General features: G+C 41.6%; 1 protein-coding gene across 21 annotated transcripts in view; it reads left to right on the top strand.

The window, feature by feature from the left end:
- clasp2 (cytoplasmic linker associated protein 2) overlaps positions 1–20077 on the top strand; it is a 55309-nt gene that overhangs the window by 1134 nt on the left and 34098 nt on the right. For 20 of the 21 annotated variants that reach the window (XM_034544590.1, XM_034544589.1, XM_034544593.1 and 17 more), the window contains exons 2-7: positions 5354–5432; positions 8177–8280; positions 8893–8984; positions 11659–11734; positions 12730–12827; positions 16904–16974. In XM_034544590.1, the coding sequence (XP_034400481.1) occupies positions 5354–5432; positions 8177–8280; positions 8893–8984; positions 11659–11734; positions 12730–12827; positions 16904–16974 (520 nt within the window). Of the gene's footprint in view, positions 1–5353; positions 5433–8176; positions 8281–8892; positions 8985–11658; positions 11735–12729; positions 12828–15909; positions 16254–16903; positions 16975–20077 lie in introns of those variants that run through there. The other variant, XM_034544608.1, reaches the window with a different exon arrangement.

Below are 20077 nucleotides of genomic sequence, written 5' to 3' on the forward strand. Positions count from 1 at the left end.
GTCACTGCAGCAGTCATCCTCTCGGGCTGCTCATGAATGATTTTCCACCAATTTACCCATTGAGCTGGAAGAGAGGGCAGTAATGTGAATTATGTGATACGTGCAAAGAGTTTGGTTTCAATGCGATGAACTTGAGCAGAGAAATGGCTTTTCAAACGAGCTGTCATAACCTAACCTAAGTGGTCTGAAGAGGACTATAGGATCTCTATGACCAAACTGGTACCCCCATTTCTTATCTAAGTCAGAAGATACACATTTTAATTAGCAGTTTTATGTACAGCACATCTTCTTACCAAACCTAGAACAAGCTTACGGGTGTGTGTTTCTCGTAGTTTATTCCTGGATCACAAAAGGCAGACAATTCGAAATGTCATCCCAGTGACAGAGTAGGGCTTTTGCAGGGTATTCCTCTGGGTTGTTAGTTTATATTGTTGAATTGGCTGAGACGTATGTGTCTGTGTTGACGGGGACCCATTGTCAGGTCTGTGGACTACTGTAGCACTGGATGGGATGGGGGAGGGGTTAGCAGACTCATTGTTGTACCCTTCTGCTTTCTCCATCGGCTCTCTTTTTCTCTCCCTCACTCACACATACGGACACTCTCAATCTCTTTTTCCCGTTTCACATTTTTTTCCTCCCCATTCTCTCTCCTGCTTCATGCTTTCTGTGTTTCTGTGGAGGCCTTATCTGCACTCTTTTGTCACTCTTGTCAGATACGTTGGAATCTGACATTTTTGCCAAGGTATCACCCCGAACCAGACAGCAAGACAAAACGGTCTGAAATGTTTTTCAGGGTGGGCTGAAATTTGAAGCCTGAGTCATTTTTTTGAACTGTTTGAAAGACTGTAAGAGTGTGGACATTTTACATTCAGCATAAAGAAAGCATGCTCTCTTAGTCTCTCTTTCTAGTGGTAGAACATTTTATTTTGACTTGGTTGCCTATTTGTTGTCATAATCCTTTTAGTACAACTTCATTTCCATTTACACCGAGAGGTAGATAAATACATGCCAATACTGCTATTTCAATCGCCAACTGTAATTTCAAACACCAAACCAACTTTAATGAGCATTTGTTTTCTGTCATTGACAAACAAAGACTTAACTCATTAGGTTTAGCTTTCAACAATTTTCCAATAAGCGTCCTCCAATTTCTGAATCCACACTCCCATGATGCTCTGGCTTTGCATCCAGCCCCTCATAACAAATACACGGTTCCAATAGTGTGTAAGTGATTATATGAGCTAACCGTAGAAATTCATAGAAACGGGGAAACAGTTTGCTATTTAGACTTATACATCAATTGATTGATGAATGTGGTTACGTGATGCAGTTTTCCGGCATCCTCTGAAATGACTGAGCAGACTCAAAATGTTTGATGTGAAAAAGTTAACTATTGCCACCTCTTAAATACACCTGTAGTAATTTATTCTCCAGCTGTAACAAGTTGCGTGTCCCTTTGTTCAGATTTGTTCCTTCTTGTGTAAGACACATACAGTAACATGAGCTCAGTTTCTGGCAGGGATGAGCGGGTGAGTTATGACCCCCCCTGAGGCCTCATTCAGCAGGCTTTTAGTGATGCTGAGTGGTTGGTTGCCTGTCAGGCCAAAGGACGAAAAAGTTAGCTGTGAACAAGATGCTGACTGAGTCCACACAGAGTGTGGGGGATGAATAGACAGATTATGCAGTGTTGACAAACAATGGAGAAAAAGAGGGAGAATCCAGCACGGGAGGAAGAAATGGGGTACAGGTAGGTGAGTTAAAATCACAAGTCTGGATTCATAAATACATTAAATGTTCGGAAAAAAGGCGACTATCGCACCAACGTTCCTCGTCTAGGAATGAATAAAATACTGCATTTCATCAGTTCCATAGCCCTCTTCATTGCCACATTTCACTTGTGTGTGCTTGTCTGGGTCTCTCTTTTTTCCCCCTCTCATTCGCTTAGCTCTCGCATCATCCCAGAGATGAAAACAGAGGGCATTAATATTGCATGCTGCATTTATGGGTAGCCGAACCAGATGACTGTACTGATGGAGGGTTGATACTACCAGGCTGCCCTGACCAGAAACATTGATTTGGTTTAGATTTAAGATTGAGTATCGGATATTCGTAATTATGTTTTACATGCAAATCATGCTATTAATTAACTATTAATCACAACGCAAACTGTGGGATACAGTGCACAAACTCTCTACAGTGAGCATTTATCGGTTAAATGTATCCAATCCAGCTTAGATATGTTGTTGTTTTTTTATATTTCTCTAAACCTGCTATTCATGTAAACTCAACTCTTCCTACGGGTGCTAGTAGAACACTGCCACATATTTTTGGGTGCTTTATTATGAGTATATAAGTGTTATCAGTGGTGAGGAGAAAAACTCCAGGTGGTTATTGAAGTTTGGTCAAATATCTAAGATCAAATACAAAAAATTAAGTTATGATTTTTCTTTCCCATTCTCTTGCCATCATCCTCAGTAATGTTGGGCACCACTCTGAGCAATCCTCTCATAATTGCCAACATGACAAAAAAAGGCAACTGTAATCTTGCACCACACAACAAAATGCATGTTTTGCCATCGCTGTGTATCACCAAATTCAGCGTTACAGCAGTTTACCTCATGCTTACCAATTGCACAGAGATGAATCATATGAGAGCCCTGCATTTCTATTTGTAAGCACCTATTAAATCTGATGCTTTTCTGTTGATTGTGTTGTTATAATGATTAATCGTAATGTATTAAATGTCATAAAGTAGGGAAACATGACCATTACAGAGCCTGATACAACCTCAAATAACTTATTTTGTCCAACCAACTTTCCAGAAACAATCAATTTACAATCGTCCAAAAGTGAGAAAAGCAGAAAATGTAGAATCTGGAACCAAAACATTTTTTTTTTTGCTTGCCAAATTACTTACATTGTTTGTTGACTAATTTATTGGGGATTGATAGATTAATGGTGTAATTGTTTCAAACTAGTCACCATCTTTGCACTTTTAAGTTGCTGTCTGAACCTTGGACCTTTAAATCACTTCAGGCCCCTCGTGAATCCAGAATAAACCCTGTACATGGTATGTGAATTAGGAGGCTAAGTCCCCACACGCTCCCACCTTCAAGTTCTCACAAAGAGCCATTCATGGGCTAAATATTTACAGGTTTCTTTCCTCCAGCATACCTCCATCACACTGATGTTTTCAAGGTTGTAGTCTCAAATAATAATAACCATCAGCGATGTCCTGGTACACATCGCTGATGGTTATTATTATTTGAGATGATGCCCAAAAGCCCATCAGATGTTTATTTACCCCCCTCTTCTTTCCTCCCTCATTCTCTCCTCACCCCTAGTCAGACTTTTACCTGAAGGAGAAAACCTCCCCCCATCCATTTTCTCCTGTCCAAGGTAGATAAAAAGCATATCTTTCATCTCTCGTCCTCTGTGTCTCTCTCCAAATAAAGATGACATATGGTTGTGGGCGCCAAGCTTGTTGGGGTGGAGGGGGGGGAGGCCTCAGGGCTCCTTCCTGTGATGTTTCTTCTTTCTCCTGCTGTTTTTCCTCCCTCCCCCCCCCTCATTTAGGTCAGAATGAGGGAGTCATCATAGTGACCTAGAGCTCATGTTTCTTCTCAAGGTGATTCTAGTTTTCTGTGGTAATGCTTGGCCGTCGTCCCTGTACTTTTCCTCATCTTCCCAATCCTCCCCCTTTTTGCTTGTATGCTTACCTAGCTGTCCTCTTCCTTTGACTAAAAAAGGGGGAAAAAAACTGTAATCTGACTCAAGGCAGAGGAGTCTGGTTAATAATGTTTTTAAGGATTTTCTTTTTGGACTGCTCATTTTTACGGCAGCACTGCCAAAAGAAGCATTCCAGGAGCACATCGCAGTGTGGGTTGTGATCCTAATCAGAAACACAGTGGAAAACTAAACTTTACCACTCGGCAAAAACTCAGTCTACCGTCCCCCTACGAGTCACATCACAAGACAGATTTTCTTTTTAGACTGAGCCAAATGACAGTGATGATCGACAATAGAGATGAGTAAGGGGACTGACGAGGAACGCATGACTTCAGTGTACCAATGTTGATATCTGGAAGTCTTTTGACTTGTTAACAAATTTCAAAAAGGATGCCATTGTCTGCTGTAATGTAGATTGAATAAAAAGGGCACAACAAGGTTACATAATGAAAGAGAGCCACAGCTGTTGACACACTAACTTTTGCCACAGTAAGTTTCTGACACTATTCTTTATCCATAAAACAGAGTTCAGAGATTGAAAAGTCCACTGATTGGGTTTTCTGGAGCTTTCCACTGCACGTCGGGCTCTTCTTGACCAGTGAAAGGAGCTGGTTTGGGTAGCATCACTTACTGATTAAGTGGTAACAAGTGCATTTATTTTGAGACAGATTGGGGATTCAAGGATGATCTTCAAGGGTTAAAACGTTTGTATTGCATTTCTGGTATTTCCATTCAACTCAACAGGTGGACGGAAAAATCCCAGCAGCTCAGTGTAAATAGTGTACTGCACAGTGCTGCTCATTCAGTCTGCAGGCCCCATGTCACTAAATTATCACCAGGTACTAGAAGCACCAGCGATGGACAACCTGTTAAACCTGCAGAGGGAATGAAGTGGTAGAAAACAATATACTATTGACTTCATTGTCCACCTCAGTGGAACTTTGTCTTTGGGTTCTCAATGTACAGCAAAGGTACATACAACACACATTACATAGCACACCAATAAAACACTCAATCCAATTGTGCAAACAGGAAGCAAGCAGCAAATTGTGGGGAAAAAGACCTCCAACATGGATGTCTGGCTTTCAGAATAAAAGTTGAATTTACATTCTGCTGTTTTGTAATACCAAGATTTCCATCGTCGTATCTTTTAGCATTTCTCTGTGACTCAAGTGACTCGGTAGTTAAGATAAATTCCTCTTCTAAAACTGTAATTTGCTGTTACCACAACTTACCAGTCACTGTTGAGTGTGGTGCTTCTGTCACACTACAAGGCACATCCACACATCTAGATTTGGGGACTCAACCCGGTTTAAAAATCGGTTGGCAGTCTGACAGGCCTGAATCCTCCTTGAACATGACAACATTACCCATCACAGCCTGTGCTTTTTGCTGAGTCAGGAAACCTCAAAGAACATTTGATTCCGTATTTGTTCAAATCCATATAAGGTGCCAAGATTGGACTTAAAATGTTGTCAACAACTCTGCAGTGATGTAATCCTCGGCTCCTGTGTCTTCCTATCAATGCTGCCACTCTAAGCAGACCGCTGTCATGAAATGTACGGGAAACTGCCATGAAATAATACATACCTGAACCTTTACTCTTTCTCACCCTGTTTCTTAGGTGGCTTTGGTGGGGATAGACATCTGTGGTGCGTTTGTGGAACGCCTGGGAGAGCGTTTCAGAGGATACCTGGGCACAGGTGAGATATAACTTATCCCCACCCTGAAGATTATTTAGGTTGTGTTCCGTTTACAATGAAACTCATTCATTGTTATTTTGTTCTAATACTAAGCCTGGACACAAAGAACTTTGTGCTGCCTTATAGCATATCTTCTGCTTCAGCCTTCCCTGATCTTAAGCAGTGAGTGCTAATAAATAGCAATGTTTTGTTGTATTACGCATTTTTTTATAATAATAATAATACATCGAATTTATATAGCGCTTTTCAAAAGACACAAAGACGCTTTACATATCTTTATCTTCCATTTTGTTACTCACTTCCACTTTATGGTTCCTCTGAGACAGACCGGCAGCACCACTCTAAAGCCTGGCACCACCCCCTCTCTACTACACATCTTTTAGTCTCTATATTTAGGATCTGAATTGTCTGTCATGCTGCTGCTCGGTCTATTACAACCCAAAACCACACCTCACATTTATATGACTTCATGCACTGGATCTTGTATCAGATTTCATGCTGTGTGTATGTGTATGTGTATGTATGTGTGTGTGATGTCAGTGCCGGCCCTTGTGTGTGCACCTACTGAAGGTGTCACCAGCTGTCTTTGTCAGCCAGACTGGCTCCTGCCACCAACAAACATACTCAATCCAGCAGCTCTGGGATGACTGGACCTGTCACACAGTGCAAAGTCTGCCACTACACACTGTGTTTCTCCATTTGATTTCCATCACTCCTTTCCTGTGCTTTCTCTCCATCACACACACACACACACACACACACACACACACACACACACACACACACACACACACACACACACACACACACACAGGGGAGGAAGATGAGATCATTGCGACTGAGTGATTGTATTGATCTACAGGACTGACTCTGGGCTGCTGCCATTATATCGTTTTTGTGTGCACTTTAACCCGGTGCCGTTGGCTACCTTGCAAAGTAAATTCTAGATGTGAAGTGGAAGTGAAACTTGCAGATCACATAAGCCAGTAATTTGACTAATAATACTTTCTTGTTTGCAATGTGACAGATCAAATAAAGTGCCGTGATTGGCCCAGCAGCTGTGCACCAGTTTGATCCTCCTTTTTTAAAAGGATTTTGTGTTTGTGTGCATGTGTGTGTGTGTGTGTGTGTGTGTTTTCATGCTTACTACAGTAGATGACGTTGGGGGCAACAATGTCACCCTGTCATTTTTTCTGTTTGAGGGTATTGTCCTTGTTGCCAAGGCAACCAGCTGTTATGGTAACATTATGTACACACACACACTCGCAGCACAAGAAAAGGACAGATGACATCACTCCCCATGCTGTTTCAGACTGTGTGTGTGTGTGTGTGTGTGTGCGCGCGCTTACACGCGTGCGCGTTTGCGTGTCCAAGTGTATGTCTGTGCTCAGGCCATTCTGTGTCTATTTATTTTTATCTCATTGTGTGAATGTCAAAGGGAGGTTATGAGTTTTGTGTAACTCCGGTACTTTAACATTTTCCATTTAATGGTCAAGCAGAGAAATAATCACCAGGTTTAGCATTTTGCTTTTTGGAAAAGCCCTTTAAACCATAAACTGTTGTGAATTTTTGAGTTAACAGATAAGGCTGGTGATGTTTTTGTTACTGTCACCAAATCTTACGAAAAGACAAACTGCTGGTCCACCTTAGTACTTTCTGACTCCCCTATCATGTCCATAGCACTCATTCAGAAGCCCATTAGTTCTTCCTGAGCAACTAGAACCAATACAATAGGTCACAATGCATTTTATTCATTACATTACTCAAACATTTATGAAAGCAGGACCGCGTATGTGGGATTGACTCAAAAGAAATTACAATGCGCATGTTCATTTTAACTGAGAAACATGTCATCCAGTGCGACTTCTTGAATCATTGATGCGTTTTTTAAATAGTTTTTGGAAAACAATGGAAGTCTCTGGCACAGAAGAATATGCCATGTCCGGCTTTAAATAATCAGAACATTTGTTATGGGAACATATCATTGTTAATTTTAGTATTTTCATGGGATGTGTTGACAATAAGACATTTTGATATCACCCTTTCTCTAAATGATCTCTTCACTGACGATTATTTATTAATTTTATCACCCACAAATGGTGTTTAGTTAAAAGCTGTCAAGTAGCTGTTCATCTGAAAATACACTTAAAGCTGAGGGCCCTTCTGTAACGCTGTTCCACATTTCATAGAGGATTAGAGTAAATATCTAAAACATTCGTGTAGTTGCCAAAATGCTTATAGTTTACTTGAATTCTGGCATTTAAAGGCTCTCACTTTTTTTGTCTGTACAGTGTGCGTCACTGCATTACATGGGCTCTACTGGAGCAGTTGTGTGTTTAATAAAGAAAAACTGACACAAGAGCCTTTGATGATCTTGACATTATGTTTAGTCACGGTCCATTTCTCATTTCTTGTCCTCTCTCCCCCCCGCAACTCATCAGAGCCTTTGTGTCGATGGTGGCATTGTTTAAGCTTTGCATTACGATGTTGTTGTGTCTTTCTCTCTCACACGCCGACAGACTGTAACTAATGATAAACACATATCTTTGTATGTGTTTTGAAAGCACTCCACTTGGGGGCAGTCTTGATTGTCTTTGGTCTTCAAATCCAGGAAAGGCTCAGTCATGTGTTGCATCATTTTTCCTGTACTTGATATAACGACAATACTGCACATTGAACTGCATTTTTCATACAATGACTCTCCTCTCTTTCTCTCTCTCCTCCATCTCATTTCCTGTCTGTAGTTTTGCCAGCTTTGGTGGACAGGCTGGGCGATGGGAAGGACCAGGTCAGGGAGAACAGCCAAGCTGTCATCCTTCGCTGTATGGAGCAGACTGCCTCGCCCATGGTGAGACACACAGACATGCACATAAAGATGTCAGCCTCAGGACCTGACACACCATCTTGTAATATGGATCAGATGAACTGTAAAATATACCTGGATATAGGCTAAATTATTATTTTGAGCCATTCATTTCAAGCACCATGTGTAACATGACTGACCTCAAAACAGAGGGACCGTTTTTGTCAAACAAAGATCATTTAGATGTCGAGCCTCAGGACTGTTGTTGTGTTTCAAGTTCAGGCACTGATTGTAGATAATATGACCGGTTTCTATGTGAAAAAACTGTGTTGTATTGCGTGAAGCTGTTAGAATAGGCAGCAACCCTCATATTAACTGTAATTATTGCAGTTATTCAAAATAACAGCAAACAAATCACAGCCATCTGAGGGGTGTGTTAGTTTGGCTCCCTCTCCTGGGTATTAAAGGAATTACACAGGCTACATCTCTACTCTACTTTAAGTTATCTACACACATGCACATCTCCACAGATTGTGACCTCATCTGCGCTCCATAATCTGCTCAAACCCCCGATGAGTTGCTGGCAATACCGTCTCCTGCTCGCTCCTGCTTACACTGTCTTTCTCTCACTTGTCTCTTTACCTCTCTTGCATCCAGTACGTTTGGGAAAGGCTACTTCCTGGTTTTAAACACAAGAACTTCCGCAGTCGAGAAGGAATCTGCCTCTGTCTCAGTGCCACGCTCAGCACGTGAGTAGCTTCCCCCTTTTCATCTGTACCACTTCCAGGTTGAAATGTGAAAGAATACATTGTAAATTCTAAAGCTATTATGTGTAGACATATTTTCTCTCATCTTGTGGGCGGAGGGTCATACGTTAGTCCTTACAATAAGGTTGTCCCTGACCTAAGAAATTCTTAGTCGACTAATCCTCATTTGATTTGTCGGCTAATCAATTAGTTGATCCTCTCGACAGATCTATAAAACTGAGTGTTTCCAAAAACAATCACATAAAAGCACTACTTTTACCAGAGATATGCTCATAGGTTTCTTGAAAATAAGCATGAAAAGAGCATTTCAATCGACTAATCAACGAAAGAGATCTTAGTTGACAAAGACCAAACTGACCGATTAGTCTTATCTCATTGTACTTACTTTAAACCAACTCATTGATTTATTTCTGACGGAGATTCTGCCATTTTAATCCGATCATGAATCTTTGGTATGAGTTACTTTCTGATCTGCACACCGAGGGATGGATTAATCTTTTTCCCATGTGTTTTTATGTTGTTTCTTTCTATGAGCATTTCTCAAGGGTTAATCTTCTTAACTGTTTTGACTGTATAGAGGTGGCACACGTGGCACTACTTTTGTCATGTGACTTAAAAAGACTTTAGAGCATACATGTCGGCTAATTTCGGCTTTCAGAGAGGTTTAACAATCTGTTCTCAATTCACTCGGGTATGAAATCTCACATGGTGTCATGCTCAGAAGTCAGACTTGATGGAGGACTTGCTTTTCAATGTTTAATTTGTAAGAGACTGTATCTTCCTACTATGTTTCAACGTAAATATGTCAGCCCATTTAGAGATGGGAGGTCAAAGGGATCACATCTGGGAAAAGGAGACCTCTGGAAATTGGCTGGCTGGTTAAACTCACTAAGGGTTGAATTCACAATGGATTGCGGCCCCTAACCGCCCCTTACAGCACAAACACGGACATAATGTTTTGGCTGGCTACAATCAATGTTTCCATAATAACTGGAAAGTCTAGGTGTGACAGCACTTATAAATGCACCTCAGACAGTTGCTCTGGAGACGCTAATACTTTCACTGTGTGGGGCTATTGGCACTGATGTTTGTGAACTTGACTGTTTTTGCAATGAGCCTCATTTGCAAAGAAAGGGGACAATTTTGCACCAAATGACATAATAGCAGAGGAGCACTGAGATGCTGTTTGTTTGTCATGTTTAGACCATGTTTCTTTTGGTCTAATTTGTGCAGGTTTAGTGGCTGCGCAATCCTACATTTATTCATTTATTACATCTTATTAATTCCTCCCAATACATCATAACTGGCAAATGGTCAATATAAATGTCACATGATGAGCTGCTTTTTTCACGTATGTTTATTCGACTTAATTTTCATTGTATATTTTAAAACTTTTATGTCTGTTTTTTCTAAATTAATTAGTTTGTGCTTATTTACTCCAAATAGTTATTAGAGGATTTCCGCTCTTCACAGTCAGATTATAGAGATACAGCTTTCAGGGTAAACTTGCATTTGCAAGCTCATTAAACAATCACGTATATGAATGTAGACATGAGACTAAACAGATTCTTGCTTGCCTCCTTGTTGGACAGCAGCTCGACATCAGTTCAGAACTATTCAGGTTGTATTTTATTGTATTTCCACCCTCAAGTCACCACACAGCAAATCTGAGCTGTTTAGAATTGAATTGCTAAATTTAGCATCTTTTTGTTAATGGAAAGTGACACTGTTACGTTAAATGCTAAGCTGGTACCTGATAGTAAAGCACAGTTATCTATTAAGCATGCAAACCAAGTGGCACAGAAATCTTACGTTACTGGGTATTTGCAATATTTATATAGTTATTGTAACTCCAGTTTGACAGTGTTTGACAAAGCTCACTGCAGTTAAAGAAAACAAAGGGACACGGTAAAAACACAAGAAAATGAATAGGCCATCTTCATTAACACTTTTAGAATTTAGTAAAAAAATAAAATAAAGATCTGCACTGCAAATACCTATTTTCTGCAGGTCGCACGCAACACAACAGAAGTTTGGTGTGATGGAAACTGATTTCCACCGTTATCACTTGTGTACGATGTTGGAAAAGGATGTAACCATGTTTAACTTAGTTTTAATATTCTGCTTGCATTATTCCTCTATTATTTGAGGTATTTGCCAGAGACCTAATGCCAGCCATTAACTAATTACAAGCATCTTCATAAGTGTTGGTGACCCTGCGAAAATGTCTGTTTGTTTGTATCCCGGTTACATTTAGATTTGTATTTTTCTGACTTGTCTGGTATATTTGTTTACTTGTGCGTTTCTCAAATTACTCTGGATTTTGTTTTTTTTCTTGATGCTATGTATGTTTTGTCAAGTGGTGACAGTATATTGCCTTCTTGGGCTTGAGTTTTCAGGTTGCAGTGAGTTGAGCTTTCTTGGCTACCTTCTAAATAAATAAAAACATATTATGAATTAAGTAGAATTTTTTTATAGTCATTTGTACCAAATATATTCAACATATCCTGGGGTTCATAAATCCTATTCACAATTTAAATTCCCAGTATTTAAATTCCCAGTCCTGGGTATATATGCCTTTTCCACATTCCTGAACATTTGATCTTAATGATGGACATCCTAATCATTTCCCTGTCTTTTTGTGGCTCTTTTTCAGGTACGGAGCCCAGCCATTGAGCCTCAGTAAACTAGTTCCTCATCTCTGCTCTCTGACTGGAGACCAGAACCCACAGGTACGAGACACAGTGCTTTAGCAATATGATACATGATCAACATGCCTACGTATCTGCTTCTACTGTAGTTTCTGTGTTTGTTAAAGTGGGGAGAGGACCTAGGTCTCTTCCTTGTATCAGTCTGTAGCTAAGCCTGTGGTTTAGCTCTCAGCATCCAGAGTGTGTTGGCAGGCATGAAGGCAGCTCTGTTATTAGTGAGGAGATGGGCTCCGAAGAGTCTCTCCTCCAGCTCCACTGCTGAACCATGTGCACCAATAGCCAACCATTGACCCGCACAGCAGTACCAGCTGAATATGTGTGTGAGTCAGTGAGAGAGATGGATAGAGAGAGGTGGGTTTAAACCTCCTGTGGAGTTTGTCACGACCCGGCTCTGACTTCATGACAAATGAGAGAGAGACGCAGAGATTAAAGCAGAACATAGGGGAATGTATTACGTAACTAAAGGTGGGTTGCAATACACCACAGAACAATCGGGAATGGGTACAAGTGATAAGTTGCTGTTGCCTGGCTGGCCACACACGAACAATGCCCGGCGGTGGAGAGAGAGAGGGCCTTTATCCTTAGAGAGCACCGGGCCCAGGTGCTTCCAAGTAGGGCTTTCCACGCCTCCTGTTACCTGTTGGGTGTAGGAGACAGACAGACCAGTAATCGGGCTAGGGGACCGTCACAAGTTGCACCCCAAAGCTGAAATCTGCTCCTATCGTCTACCCAATGATTATCTACCCACATAGTGTCCCGACCAATCGAAATCCTCAAAAAGCCCGCCCACCCTCAGTTGCAGAGAATCCCTTTACAGGCGTAACTAGTAAATCAGTGGTCTCCCATTAGGGGCATGAGTTCGTGCCCTGAAGTATTTAGTTCTCAATTCAATCCATTTAAGGGTGACCAATTGTGCAGAATTATTAAAGTAACTTGACCATAATTGTAACAAATACACGTGTGTGTGTGTTCACGCTCACAGGACTTTTAAATTGATTAATGTCTGCTGTCTGTAGGTACGTGAGGCCTCCATAGCAACATTGGTGGATGTTTATCGTCACGTTGGAGAGAAAGTCCGAGCAGACCTGGCGAAGAGAGGTCTGTCAGCTGCACGGTGAGTTCTTTTCTATGTGTCAGTTATTGATAAGCTCTCTCTTTGTGAGCATTGTTTATATTTTTATTTGTGTGTGTGTGTGTGTGTGTGTGTGTGTGTGTGTGTGTGTGTGTGTGTTCCTCCTCTGCACAGCAGAGGATGAGTTGTGTGGGGGCCTGTGGGTCCCGTGGCCTTGGCACTCAGTTTGTCCCAGGCCACACCATGCACCACTCTGCCCTTCACAACCACAGAGAGGCACTTTCATCCAGAGCACAATGGTGACTGACTGGGGGAGGGGGAAGAAGGGGTACAAAGGCGTTGGGTGGAGTAACAGAGTTGTGGAAAAATTGTAGGAAGTGTGTGTGTGTGTGTGTGTGTGTGTGTGTGTGTGTGTGTGTGTGTGTGTGTGTGTGTGTGTGTGTGTGTGTGTGTGTGTGTGTGTGTGTGTGTGTGTGTGTGTGTGTGTGTGTGTGTGTGTGTGTGTGTGTGTGTGTGTGTGTGTGTGTGTGTGTGTGTGTGTGTGTGTGTGTGTGTGTGTTTGTCATCTAAAGGGGTCCACTGAGTGGTCTCGTCCTGGTTACATGTGCAGGGTTAATTCTCTCATCTCTCTCTCTCTCTCTCTCTCTCTCTCTCTCCCCAGTATTTGTGTGCTGACTGCTCAGTGTGAGTCTTGTGTCTGTGAATGCTGGCCGTGGACGTGTATCATGTTTGCACACATTAAGCCTGTTTGTCTCCAGTGTAAATATGGATGTGGGATTCATACAGACTGTGTACGTCTGACGGATACAGAGATTTATGTCTGAAACCAATGCTTGTTCCTCTGTAGATGTAATGTACAGGGGATCAAATAATCTTAAAAATATGTTTCTCTTTTGGCATGAATTGTGACGAGTACAAATATTTTTTACTGTATTCACTAATAATATTGTGGCACTGGTATGAAGACAAGGTGGATGTTATTTGTGCGTGTTTGTGTAAGTAGTATATGGTTGCAAGGTGGAATGCAGGGCTGCGGCCAGGGTCTTGCTAACCAGATCACATATAAACTCTGTTGTAGCTCTACCGTGTTTGATTATGGAGAGAAAGGGAGTGTAGTGTTGAGAGTAAGACGTGAAAAGGTGGAGAATGGCTAAAAGTGAGGAGTACTGTCTTGTATTATATCTCATCCCTTAACATAAGATTACCTGCATCAAATCCATGACATGTCTGGATTCTAGTACTTTTCAATAATTTTTCAATCATTTACAATTTAGATTATATTCTCCTTCTCGCCCCTTTTTTAATTTGAAAAAAAGCTTGAAATAGTATCCAGGTCCACAGTGTTAAATCACACACAAAATGTGTTTGTATGAAACATTCCTCAACCAAATAATTTGTCGTAAGCCTGGAGGCTATAACTAATGAGTATGATTATCTTTTGAATGCCGGTCAGGACAATTTAAAGGCCAATTTATATAGAAAACCTTTTTAGAAGTGTTTGTCTGCCAGAAACGCGTCTCACTGAACAGACCATTTTATAATGTCTTCTGGTTTGGTCCTCCATAGGCCTTGAGAATAAAAATCAATCGGTGAGTAAAACCAATGCCAATTTCTTTCCGGAGCCCACTTCTGTCAATCAGCCTGATGAAGACAATTTGGCCCGGCGCTGTCCTTTCAGCTCCTCAGGAGCTGTTCGGGCGGGCGGGCGGGCGTCGGTGTGGATTGAATGGACCGTAGGCTTTAGTAGCGTCAGAGTTTTACCTTTTTGAATTGTCATTTGTTATACACAAGCAAACTTTTGTGTTTGAGTTTTTAAATTGGCTGATTTAGTTTTAAGAGACATCTTTAAATCAAATCAGTGTGTGTCAGGTTGTTATGTCTGGTGAATTTTACAGTCTTGTAATAAAGGTTTAAATATGTAGTTTACAAACTGTCGGTTGAATTATACAGAATGCTGCTACCCCAAATTTGGTTTGTCCCTAAAGAGGTCTTAGACTGTTCGGAATAGGATTGGAAAATAGTTTAATTTCATCATTCCGGTCAGTTAATCTGGTTAGTGTTCAGCACAACACACTACACTGTGTACGTTAGCCAGTGTCGGATGAGATCGCTCATCCTACAGTGAACCTGACCCGGGTTAAACCTGCTTTGGCAGTCAGTCTGATTTGGTCAGCGAGAATCATTTGACCCGGTTGTTAAATCCAGCTCACCCTGTCCTGCATTGAAATGGGGTCAGACACTACTTGGATTTCTTTGTGTGTGTTTCTCTTACAGATGGTTTTATTGATCAGTATTGTTATTGAAGTTTAAACATCATTCATATTACTAAAATGTAACTTTATAGTATTTCTCTAACTTATTGTAAATGTATTTCTAAAGTCGAGCAGTGATTTGTATGGAAGTACTGGTGTAGACTTGAGTCCCTGTTAACAGTAAAGTGGGATTAACCTGTGACAACTGTATCCTATTATTCGTCCAAATGCTGCTTGAATGAACGTCCACCTGCTTCATGCGCACATGTCGAGGTGACCGACAGTGGATCTGTGTCCAGCCCAGTTTGAGGGGTCAGCATAAACGGTGTGTGTAGTGCGATGAGATCCTGGAATCAAGGAGGTTGAAGTAAAAAAGAGGAATAGAAGAGAGGGAGTGAATATACACAAGTGGGGTGAGAAGGAGAGACATGGAGGGGGAGGAGCAGCAGCTTTGCTTTCTGTCTGTCAGTCTGTCTGCCGCTAGCTGTACAGCCCCTCCCCCTCGTGTGTGCGCGCGTGCGTGTGAGTGCGAGCGCACACGCACGCGTGCGTCTGGGAGGGAGGTTATGTAAAGGGGAACTGAATCTCTTTGCTGCCTGTCACACAAACTGGCCCCATTTTTCTCTCTAACACACACACACACACACACACACACACACACACGCACACAATGGCCCAGCTGAGATTTAACTCTTTGTACAGTGTGGCGATTTCTCAGTATGTGTGTGCTTGGCATACAATACGTATTTGCTACAGTAGGTGGTGCTTTCGTCGTATGCCCATAGCATGCTTTGGTCTTTTGCTGTTTGGCTCCTCTCTCTCGTGCTCTCTCTCACACCCTCCCCCTTCCCCCTTCCCCCCTCCCTCTCTCTCAAAGTCACTGCACCATGTTGGATACAAAGAGCTGAGGGTAGCCGAGGACCGGAGTGTGTCACTAGCATTGGAGCTAAGGCAACGCTGCGCAGCAACCTATTAATCAGTCCACTGGGAAATACTGAGGCAAATGAATGTAGACGACTTGAGGCTAGGCTGTTTCTGAATTGAATGGGCAAATTAGTATGCTAATGAGAGGGAAGGACCCACGTGAAAACGCTGCACGGCGGAGCAACCCATTGCAATGCTAATCGTCACTTATCAGAAGCTGCTTAGCTGTCTTGTAGTTGTGGACCAGCACCCAGACACCAAGAGACAGAAAGAAAAACAGAGACAGACGACGGTGTGTATGACTCTTATTCTTTTGTGCTCACATCCATGGCTAACCCTTTGGCAAGGAGATATTAGGGCATGTTACAGGGCGAGGGTCATTGTGTCTGTGTTGTGTTATTGTCATAGCAGTCATGTGTAAGCAACGTGTATCAACACCGCTCAATGTGCAGGTGATGTTTGAGGCTATTATTTATGCAAAGATGTTGTTTTTGCTGGACCTGTCTGTTATTGGGATGAATCTTTGCTTTATTAACATGCAGACAGTCCTACCTGTACATCACATGGCTGAGCTGATGCGGCTTGTGATTCTGTGTGTTTTTGTGCGTTTGATGCTGAGCATGATGCCAGAAGGACTCAAGTTGTTTGCTGCTGGAGCTTCATGCGTGTGACTGGCATGATAGGTGACACACCCACCTGCCGACAGACAGGCGGGCAGACTGTCCACATGTTGCTGCTGATGATACTTTCACTTGGGATTCACAGCACCGTGACTGTCTCTTGGTCAAAAGTGTGTGTGTGTGTGTGTGTGTGTGTGTGTGTGTGTTTGTTTGTGTTTATTGTCTAATTTAGTCTCATTTTGATTTATCCAATTGTGCAATTATATTTATTTAATTAGTTCTTTTGTATGTTATGCTCTAACATTTCTTCTTCTCTCTCCAGGTTACAGACGTTATTCGCTCGTTTTGATGAAGCCTTGAATTCAGGCAACATGGCTCTCAGCCCGAGTCACGGTCAGTGCCATCTCATTTATTTTGCCACAGTTGTATCGGCCTCTGAGAACCACTAAGTGTAGTCATAATGTCCAGATGATTTTACTGTTAGGTATTGGGTGTGTATTTGAAAATGGTTTTGATGGGCGCTTGTGTGTGTGCGTCTATATCGGCATGTGCTCTGGTAGTTGTGTCAGTTTGTTGCCATGAACTCCTGTAAGAGGTCCTAACAGGATTAATGGTTTAATGTGTGTGTGTGTGTGTGTGTGTGTGTGTGTGTGTGTGTGTGTGTGCGCATGCATAATGTTTGACCAATGAAAGTTTGTGGTATTGACGACACCTCTTACAGCAATGTTTCACTTAGTTATTTCCACCCTTCAGAATATAAAAGTTGGTTCAGTAGCCCTTTTGAGTTTTACTGACACCTTTATGTATTGGAATTGTGATTTTCACACTTAATGATTATGTGTGAAACATGTTAACTGAAATATACTCCACAAAGGCGTCTCTTTTGTTTTTTGGCAAGAGAAGCTGTTAGCTCCTCTTGTGCTGTTTCCACCAACACATTCATTGTTTGATAAGGATGTACCAATATAACACAATAACTTGTATAGCAATAGTTCAAATTGCACTCTGTAAATAGATTTTAAATGTGGGAATAGAGCGCAGTGTTATCAGTTTGGTGTTTGGTATGAGTAAATACCCAGAGTTGAGATAACTGAAATTGGTATTGGGAGAAGAAAAGTTGAGTATTTGTTTTCTGCGGGGTCACTAAGGTCTGTTGTTATCAATGTCATTGCCTCTTAGAGACTATGACAGGGCAGCCTAAAGGTACTATCTGTCTAACAACAGTTGGTGCCTGGTGGGCTGTTGCAGTTTGTTTACTTGGAGGGAGAGGCGTGCAGACGAGCTCAGGGTGTGTAGTTGCCATGATGCTGTCTCTGGTGGCAGCAGAAGGATGGAGGGAGTGTTACTTTTAACTCCCCCCTCCCTAGGATTTAGAGCAAGGCTTTGTTTTTTACTCTGTGTTCTTGCCTTCCGTCCGTCATGTGGTTTGCTGTGTATGAAATCAGTGCTTGTTATATATGTTAAGTAGGGTTCATCTATTTGGGACATTTGTGTTCTTAGAGGGAACCTAAACCACTGCATCTTTAGGTAAATCCTTTAAAGACTCTTTGTAATCAGATTTTATGTGTTGATGGCATATCTAAAATCCCTGAGTGTGTGAAAGTGGCAACCGGTGTGAACTTGGCTGCATGCCTGACTGTTCGGCTTTCTCTTTTGTAGTTCATGCCAATCTTGTTGAGTCACACATCTATTAATTGTTGTTGCATTCCCATCCTTGCCAAGTGTGACTGTAATTTATTATTTGTTTCTTAATCGATCAAAAAAATGTCAGAATTGGTGATGGATACCCATCACAATCTTCCTCTTCACATTACTTGTTTTGACTGACCAACAGTCCAAAATGAATGATTGCACATTTATAGCTGACAGTGGGCACTCAACAAGTGACGCTGATCAGCCCGAGGCTACAGTCAACTCTGTTTGACAAATCTACAGAGTGTAGTTGAAGGTGAGCATGAGCTGGTGTTTTCCTGTAAACACCAGCTCAGAATTCTCACATCATCATCATCATCATCATCATCACGCTTAAACACGCACTCACATTCGTTGTTACTTGCCCTTGCTCCACATCTCTTATAGGCCAGCACTTGGCGTTTGCTGTAAAGGGTTAAAGGCAGCTGTTGCTCAGAGAACAGGAGAGAGGGGGTAGGAAGGGATGGAGGAAGGGAGGGCAAAGGATTGAGGGAGGAAGCTGACGGAGATCTCTCACAGTAGGCGAGTCACAGCGCTGTGCCTATCACTGCCTCTCCCTGATTCATCGAGACCGAGACAGAGAGAGATTGAACAAATGAGAGAAAAGGAGATGGAGGAGAAAACAAAGGAGACAGACAGACAGAAGGAGAGGAGCGAAATCTGACAAAGCCAGCAGCAAATCTCTACCCATAACGCCTAGTAACCTTGGCAGTTGGTGTGTGTGCGTGTTTGTTTAATCTTATCTGGATGTTGGCACTCAGACAAAAGCTTGTCAGCATATGGTTTTAGGTAAATCAGCTTAAAGTCCAAGCACTTTCACCCCAAGTGCACTTGCTCAGATGTAGGTTATATTTACTTGTCTCTGTGTGTGTGTGTGAGAGGGGGGGGGGGTCCTGAAACGTCATGTCTTAATGTGTGTGTGCTTTTGTCTGGATAAATGTATGAAATAAAGATGGGTAATTACATAGAACAGTAGCCCCAAAGCTACCCAAACCAATCAAATGCTCCGACTTGATATACATTTTTTTAATTAATATACAATATCTCCATTTGGTTTAGAAATTACAGAAATAATTTTCTTACAATTCTTGCTTTTCACTGAATGACCTTAAAAACAGAATAATACTGTGGCTTTACTGTGAAATAGCCATATTGCTCTCCAACTTAAACTATTTCTGTTGCAGTAATATTTTGTCAAGTGTGTGTAGTTCTGTGTTGGCAGCCTTCCTGTTTCTGACTCTCGCTGTCATTGGACAGATGATTGAGATGAAGATGAGGTTCATTACAGCTCACTCCGTTTGTCTTGACTCCAGCCTTGAAGAGTGGGCTTCCCCACATTAGACCAAAATATCTATCTGAGTGTGACAGCAAAGGCATTTGTTGAGCTGGGTGCTAAATTTAGATGAAACATGATTAACTTGTCTTCTCTCTGGCTGTTTTGAAAACAACTCCTCCAAGACTTTCACATTGTACCACTTAATATCATCTAGGATTAGAGTACAGTTATATGCAGACCAAATGATATCACTTTTGCACTGACCTTCTAATAATAGTTACTTAGTTTTTTGTGTGTATATATATATATATATATAGCGGTATGTTTTCAGGCTGGCCGTCCATCCGTCCCGCTCTCTGAACAGAATATCTCAGCAACGCGATGTCATTTTTGTTTTATCTTTCTAAACAATGTATTTCATGGTTCCCAAAAAGATTAGGCCAATAGAGATGCCACATTGAACCAATCCTGTCTTTTAAACTGACATGTCGCACAATTTCAATATTGAAACACTAGATTTGAAGTGAA

The sequence above is a fragment of the Cyclopterus lumpus genome, chromosome 11 (assembly GCF_009769545.1).
Source record: "Cyclopterus lumpus isolate fCycLum1 chromosome 11, fCycLum1.pri, whole genome shotgun sequence".
NCBI lineage: Eukaryota > Metazoa > Chordata > Actinopteri > Perciformes > Cyclopteridae > Cyclopterus > Cyclopterus lumpus.